Source organism: Marmota monax, unplaced genomic scaffold, assembly GCF_021218885.2.
Source record: "Marmota monax isolate L192 unplaced genomic scaffold, Marmota_monax_Labrador192_F-V1.1 WCK01_AAM20220418_F8-fsc00062, whole genome shotgun sequence".
Taxonomy (NCBI): Eukaryota; Metazoa; Chordata; class Mammalia; order Rodentia; family Sciuridae; genus Marmota; species Marmota monax.
This window is the reverse complement of record NW_026695221.1, coordinates 11,439,298-11,447,673: the sequence shown is the minus strand read 5'-3', so window position 1 is coordinate 11,447,673 and position 8,376 is coordinate 11,439,298. Positions and strand designations below refer to the sequence as shown.

The window sequence follows — 8,376 nt, the reverse complement described above, 5'->3', positions numbered from 1 at the left end:
CTATTCATTCAGTTTAATTCTGTACAGGGTTCTCTTCAGAGCAAGCTTGACATCCTTGTTCCTGAGGCTATAAATGAGAGGATTCAGCATGGGCACCACAAGAGTGTTAAACACTGAAAACACCAGGAAAAATAGACGCTGGCCAAAAGACCCTGAAGAGGATGGTTTAACATGAGTGAGCAGCCCAGATCCATAGAATAAGCCAACAGTTACTATGTGACAACCACAGGTGCTCATGGCTTTGGACCAACCCTTAGCTGAAGACATATGAATGATATTGTAAAGAATCAAAGCATAGGAGATGAAGATAACAAGGCTAGACACAATAACAACAGTTGCCACAACAACAGAACTCACAAGCTCATTGGCATAGGTGTTGCTACAGGAAAGCTGAAGAAGGGGGAAAATCTCACACATATAATGGTTAATAAGGTTAGAATCACAAAAGCTGAGCCTGATCATGCACCCTGTGTGCACCATGGCACCAGCAAACCCCATCAAGTAAGAACCCAACATCAGCAGAGAACAGACCCTGGGGGACATGACCACCCTGTACAGCAGAGGCTGACAGATGGCCACATAGCGATCATAGGCCATGGCTGTCAGCACATAGCACTCTGAGTTCACAAAAAAGCAGTAGAAAAATAACTGAGTCATGCATCCTGCAAAGGAGATGATGTTCCTCTCTGAAACAAAGCTCATCAGCATTTTAGGAGTAAAGACAGATGAATAACAGAAATCAATGAAGGATAGATTGAAGAGGAAAAAGTACATGGGGGTGTGAAGGTATGAATTCAAGCAAATTAGATGAATTAAGCTTAAGTTTCCCACCACAGTGATGGCATAGTTCACCAAGAACAGGAAGAACAGGGGCAGCTGCAGCTCAGGTTGGTCTGTTAATCCCATAAGGATGAACTCTGTAACGGAGGAGTCATTTTCCATAGCCATTGGCTTCAAGGATGAGACCTGTAGAAGAATAGAAGTTGATGCTAAAAATGAACCCTTACTATTTAACCCCAGAAGGAGATCTAGAATTGCTGGTTTCCAAGCTCAAGTTTTTCTGAAAACACACAGCAAAGCCTCCAAAACACAAGATTTTTCTATGCTGATCCTTGAAAAATCCCCATTTACTTTTTTGTCTATGTCCAGGAATAATGCTAAATGACCTCCTAGTGCCTCTGAAGAGCATTTCTTTCTTTCCCTTCACTCGGTCTTCACTCTGGCTGAATAGCAATAAATAATTGGTATTCTTCAAACCCATGCTTTATATAGCTTTGTGCTTGAAGGGAAACTTTTACAAAAAGATGGTTCAGTGCTCACCTAGTTTCCTTGGAGGCCTCACTAATGCTGAACATCAAGGGCCTTCCTACCCACTGTCCTAAGAGAACAAATTTCTCATGATGAGAGAGATAATAGCAATCAGCTTAGATCTGTCTCCCACATGCTAGCAGAGCAACTCTCAAAAATATACTGAGATTTCTATTTGAAAATATCTCCAGAAGTTTCTCTTCATTTGCCAATGGAAAACAAAAACTTCACATGAGCGCCTCCAAAACATAACCTCACTCACATGGGAATCTATCTCATGTCCCCTAGAAAGTTATTTAGAAGCACAGAGAATTATGCTCTCCTTTACAATTTCTTCCCAAGTTGGATGAGCACCTTGAGGTTAGAAATTAATGAGCATTGGGTCTTTTGAGATTCAAAGGGAATACTCAATTCGTAATTTCCCACTAGGAATTCCTGATCCCCAGGGCAAAGTAGGATGTGGTCTCCATGGCCATTCCCCTCAACATCCAATGCAGAGATCTACAGGAGGACTGTCCAGGGTATAGTCACTTGCCAGTTCCAGCATATTCCTTCAGGCTAAAGGATTGCATTAATAAATTTTAGACCATAGACTTAAAACTCTACATACTTTGGAGTTCACACTAATGAAGAATGTTGTAGCAGAAAAGTCTCAAAGAATAGGGTAAGTTCTTAAATCAGTCTGAAGTTAAATACAGACTTTGAATGTCCTAACAAAGAGACTTTCAACAAATGATAGAACTTTTCTGACTCTTGTTTATTCAAATACATATAATGAGGTCCATAAAATGCTATCTTATAGGGTTGTTGGAATAACATGATTCTGGCAAACCATTAGCTTCTTGCCTGGCATATAAAAAGACCTGATAGTACCACTTACATATTCCTCTGTTCCACACACATGTTCACATACACTAGGGTTTCTTAAACCTGGCACTACTGATATTTGAAGGAGGTAGGCTTAGCTGTAGGGCTGTTGAATGCACCACATCCTTGGCATTTATCAGATCACAGTGCTAGCCCTTCCCTGTGTACATATGCAAATAAAATACTAGTGTGATCATCAAATCTTTCTATAGATACTGTGAAATGTCCCTGGGGTAGTCTAGAAGTTCTGAAAACAATACTCCAATGGCACTTTTGCATGTAGAGTAATTTGAACTGAAGGACATTTGAAGTGTTCAGAATGAAGTTTATTTCTGACCATGTCTCACTTCTTTTCCTACTTTCATTAATCCCCCAAGGCAGGTCACAGAAAACAACAGTTATTTTCCTCAAGGCAGGTGGAGAAATTAGAAACCCTCTCCCCAAATTAAGCCATGAAGTCTAGAAATGTAATTCCAATCTTTTCTCACCTTTCTTTGTAGGAGCTGGACATTAAGTAATTCTCTGATCTTCCTGGTTTGAGGGAAGACCATAAGACCCTCATTCCACAAATTTCCACCTCCATCTTCAGGAGGAGGGAATGCCACATAGAGACTAAGAAATAGAACACACAACCTTTCCGGGATTCTCCTTTTATTCAAGTATATTAGATCTAATCTTTTTTGCCAATCACAGTTCTACATGGCTGTCCATTCTTCATCAAACCTAACCATAAATACAGCAAATCCAAGTCAAATCTCCTCAAGGCAACCTGTGCCAGAAGACATGGGGAGCTGATAGTACAAGGACATAAATGGTTTCATATTAACCAGGCAGGGTTCAGTCTTATTGTGGGGCTGTGTCTCTCTCCCAACATTTGTATTGCTTGCTTCTGCTTGGTTTTAATCTCATATGGGCTCTCCAGTGCAGTGAAAAGAGATCCAACAGAATTGCTATCAATTGTACCATCAAGGAGAAAATAAAAGATTTTTTAAAAATAATTTTCTTCAAAGATTATGGTAAAATGGCTATCATGAACATATACTTGTCCTCAAGTTTTGGCATGTGCTAATCAGACAGGATTATATTATGTACAGCGTGAAAACAGTCTATCACAATCATATAATGTGTGTTGCCTGTACAGAAATGGTCCATTCAAAAAATAAAACAGTAACAACAAATAACATGCTATGTATTTCCAACACAGGTTATTTAAAAGAAAAATGGTTATGTGGATATTGCAAAGAAGAAACAGCAAAAAGTTAAAATACATGAAAAAATGCAGAGATTTATAAACTAGAGAAAATGTTTACTTTTGTTGGAGTTCGACAAATAATGCCATGATCTCTGAATGATTTCATTAAGTACGTCGCTGATTATTTGACAAGCATCTCTTGTCTCATGATGTGGGACCTTTGTCCTGTTCTTTGACCTGAGTGGTCCCATGTAAGAAGGAAACTGTCAGTTTATGGATTAATACCTCAAGACCCCTTTTTAGACAATATTAAGCAATGGAAGTTTTTTGAAAAATCATCTCTTAGGCCGGAAAACTAAAAAACATTAATAAAAGCAAAGCCATCCAGTCTGCATAATACATGTGAACTACTAAGCACAGTCTCTTTAGTTCTATCTTCTTTATCCAACCAACAAGCCCAGCTTTGTAAAAAGCAGTCCTGTCAGATCTGCCTAAAGAGGGTCTAACAGCTGGTGTCCTGCTTATGTAAATCATGGTTAATCCCCATGTGGGTAGACTGTTTAACCCATATGTCCTAACATCTTTAGAGTGTAAAAATTTGGAACATAGTACACAAGAATTAATGTCATCCTTCCAGTTATGAACATCCATACATAATTAAATGTACTTTGTAAACAAGATAAATTATTACATTACTATTATATGTGATATACTATATATTATTATATTAATAAGCAGTTTTCATCAAAATAAAAATAAAAACAAAAACCTTATAAAACTGACAATATCTTATACATATCCTATATCAACATCTCTAAACCTTAAATTTGTCTTGAAATGGAGGTTGAATAAAGCAGATTTGCCTTTATCCTTGTTCACACTACTTAAAATGGCTACAAACCATATATAAGGTTGATTAATACTTTCATAACTTTGTGACTTAACAAGCAAAATTTAGTTATTAAGATAACAATCATGATTTACAGCATTATATCCAGACTATCAGATTTTGTAAGTTTTATAGGTTTTGTATCAATAATACATAACACTTCATTGTAAAACTGGTAGTTCATGTAACCAGAATTGAAAACCAAAATAGTCTTTTTAACAAATAAAAGCTTGAATAAACCTGATTTCTTCTAGGACTTAATTTTGTTTTAAGCAATAAAAAAGAAAGAAAGAAAAGAAAAATCAGCAGAAAACATAGGAACTCGTCTTTATAAAACATGAAATCTTTATTATTTAAGTCCATTCTTTGTAAATTTTGCTAAGAACTCATCAATCATTGTCCATTGGGTTTCATTTATTAATGCATTTTTAAAGTTGTTTTAAGTTCCTATAGAATTTAAGCATTGCTAGACTTTTAACATCAGGCATGGCACAAGATCCACGGCAAGGCTTTGAGGGACATTTTTAAAAGGCAATGAAGCACCTCTCTGATTAGAATACTAAAATTCAAGCAGGTTTTACAGAAAATGCAAAGCCATACATGGAATTATTTGAGTCGTTCTATAAGAAAGATTATATAAGCTCATTTTTAACTCTAGGTTAGTTTACAGAAAATTATATAGTTTTTATTTATTTTTACTGAAGGTAATTAACATTAATTTTATTTTATTGTTTACTATTTATTTAATTACTTACCTACTTCTTATTACTGGGGTACTGGTGATTGAATCTAGGAATGTTCTACCATTCAACTATATCCCCAGCACATTCAACTCTTGTATTTTGAAACAGGGTTTTGGAAAATGGCTGAAGCTGGCCTTGAATTTACAATCCTCCTGCCTCTACCTCCCAAGTGCCTAGGATTACAGGTGGGTGTCAAAGACCTATACTCCTTGGGCACATGAAACATAATCTCCACCAACAGCCCAGAGTTCTTTTGACCACAGTGGCTCCGTTCCTTCTCCTGTGACTGCTATACCTGACATCCAGGTGGCGGGGCACCTCTTTCAGCTATTATAATGGAGCAGGGAATTCACTTCATCTCATTCTCTTACTCCTGCCAAACACATGGTACACTGTCATATCAAATCTCCTTACTCTTGACCTCTCAGGACACTCAAAGAGAAACACCAAATGTAACAGGTCCAAGCTGACGATTCTGGGCACACACGATGCTTTCCTATGCCCCACTTGCCATTCTGTCAGCCATGCTATATAGTTAAATAGCTCTGTTCTGGACTTTATTCATGAGGGACAAAGATTGAGGACTGTGTAGAAGTACCTAAAAGCCTTTCATTAATAAGCCAATATTCACATGTCTTTAACCTGTGTTAATACGGCGTTCAATATCAGTAGAATGAAGATTTTGCATTTGAAATTGCCAATATGAAAAAACAGTAGGAGAAGAAAATAGTACATGGCAATATAAATATGTTTAATCGGCTACACATACAAAACATCTAAATATTTAATAATTATCAAATAAACATACATGTTCTAAAATTAGTCTATGTTAAATTTACATATTATATTAATTCATAAAACTTACCTTGAATTTAAGTAATTTAGTTATAGATATTGCTAAATTTGGGGGGGTTGTTTTTGTTTTTATTTTTGTTTTTGTTTTGGTATGGGAGGGTACCAGGGATTGAATTCATGGGCACTCAACCACTGTGACACATCCTCAGCCCTATTTTGTAGTTTTTTTTTTTTTTTTTTTTTTTTTTTTTAATTTAGAGATGGTCTCAGTTGCTTAGGGTCTCGCTTTTGCTGAGGCTGGTTTTGAACTTGCAATCCTCTTGCCTCAGCCTCCCAAGCTGCTGGGATTAAAGGCATGTGCCACCACAGCTGGCTAAATTTGGTTTTTATTGAAAAAATAAATCAACTACATTTGCCAGGTCAATACTGTAGATTTAACCTGAAAATTTGAGCCATTGACATCACAGTACAGAGCCAGGCTACCTCTGATTGGTTCTCCACCAGGCTGCACCACTGACTCCAATATCATTCTCAGACCACAGATAATGTGCTATGTCTGAGACTCACTTTTCACCTTTTTGTTAATTATGCAGTGTTTTATAAATGTGGATGTAATACAGCTCATTCTGTGTCCTAGTGAAAGCATTCTATGTCTTTATTAAAATACATATTTTTTAGAGTGAAATTCAAAACAGTGGTAAGCTCTTTTTTTAAAACCAGGCACTGTGCTAAATATAGATGAAAGAATGAAACTATACACTGGTCATTGAGCCACTTCTAGAGGAATAGCATTTCAAAACATTATAATAGTGACAAAAATATTGCAGTAAAGATTGAATTAAAGTATTTAGTTGGCATCATTATCTTCTAAAGTTATTCTTATGAACCAATATTGTAGAACCATAGAAAAATAACAAATATAATAATCTCAAGGATAATGAACTGTTGTCTCCTGACAAGGATTCATCCACTATGGAAAATAAATAATTTCTCTGTAACACACACAACAAGAAAATTAATAAGAGCACAATTTTCTATTCTTTTTACTATACATAACTTTTTCATTTACTCTAAACAATAGCATAATGTCTGATAGGATTATGCTGCTATGGAAACAATGACATGTCTCACCAGAGATCCTTGGCATGAACTCAACCTCATATCTTCGGAAAAATATTCACTCTTAGAAAAAGGTTGAGATTAAAGGCTTCCTTGTAGGTTGTCCAGTTTACACCACTATAAATCAGAATATTGCAGGTGCATGGCATGTTTCCCTTAGCCACCAAAGCCTCATAGATCATCCCTGCTATGGGAATCTTACTCAGGGCATTATGTCATAAAAACCCAATTTTCAGGCTCAAGCTGAAACAACTTTCCAGAAGTTCTTTCTGTTCCTTAATCTTCCTTCCTTCCCTTCCTTCCTTCCTTCCTTCCTTCCTTCCTTCCTTTTTCTTCCTAGGATGCCCAAAAGCCCCCCCACCAAAAATGGTTAAATGCACAAGAGAATCTGGATCATTAGGTGTACAGCCATAAGCAAATCACAGAATCATTTCCTGATACAGGGAACAGGAAAACAATATATACATTTAAAAGTTATTTGAAAAGAATGCAGCAGATAATATGGGCCACAGACTTCTAACAGACTAGAATAAATCAAATTGAAAAAATAAATTGCAGTTGGGTAATATTTATCCCATACATTTTTGTTTTGTGTTTTTAAAGGTAAAAGTACACTTTCCTTTGTAAAAAGGAATACTCAGTATGCAGCTGGGAAGACAAAGGACATGGACCTTACACATGACAACAAGGTCTAAGTCAGGAATATCATTGTGCAAATTTGAAGCAAAGCCAAAGACACAATCCACAAATACATGGACAAATAGGTGACAATTTCAATTCTATTTATTACAGTCTTAGCAATCAACCAATGCTGTGTCACTATGGGTGAGTTTTGACAAAGGTGGGCATAGTGGTGGGTCTCATCCATCCTCACATATACATAGGAATAGAAATATAGTCTAATAAAGCACACACTATCATCACAGATATAAGAATAAATTCCCAGAAGAGGCACATCACTAAAGTCATGTTGAAGAAACCTGAAAAAAAAAAATGTACATTGACTTTGTCCACAATTTTTGCCTTGACCTCTGTTTTCATGCAGTTATAGGTAATAAAACACCAAAAACTGGAAAAATTTTGTACAGTTGTCTCCGAAGAGTGAGAAATAAATGAACTTGTCAGAAAAAAACACAACTCCTTGGGCTTCCCTGGATAGAGAAGATATACAAGAATGAAAACAGGAGGTCATCTTTAGATAGGAAAAATATCAACCCGGTGGCTCATTTTATACGGAAAATAAAGATCAGGTTGAAGCCTCCTTAGAAGGGACTCACAAAGCCACTGAGCCCACATGGGTATGTCGTATGGTGAGAGAGGGAAACGTGTTACACCAGAAATCCTACCCAGTCTTTAAAGAAAGATGAATAGAAGAAAGAAGAGAAGGGACGTAAGTAGAAGGAGCAAGAAGCAACAAAATTCAACAAAGGGAATAGAAACTAAGGCATCCCCACTGGTTCTGC

At 36.6% G+C, this 8,376-nt stretch overlaps 1 protein-coding gene across 1 annotated transcript; it reads right to left on the bottom strand.

Moving 5' to 3' along the window:
* LOC124085210 (olfactory receptor 143-like) lies at nt 1-972 on the bottom strand. Its single transcript, XM_046432759.1, has one exon. The coding sequence runs from the start codon at nt 946-948 to the stop codon at nt 1-3; it is 948 nt and encodes a 315-aa protein (XP_046288715.1). The 5' UTR covers nt 949-972.
* Nucleotides 973-8,376: the final 7,404 nt, after the last annotated feature.

Bases quoted from the DNA above. Each gene is read 5' to 3' on its own strand.
- LOC124085210 (XM_046432759.1), bottom strand. From the start codon at position 948: ATGGCTATGGAAAATGACTCCTCCGTTACAGAGTTCATCCTTATGGGA.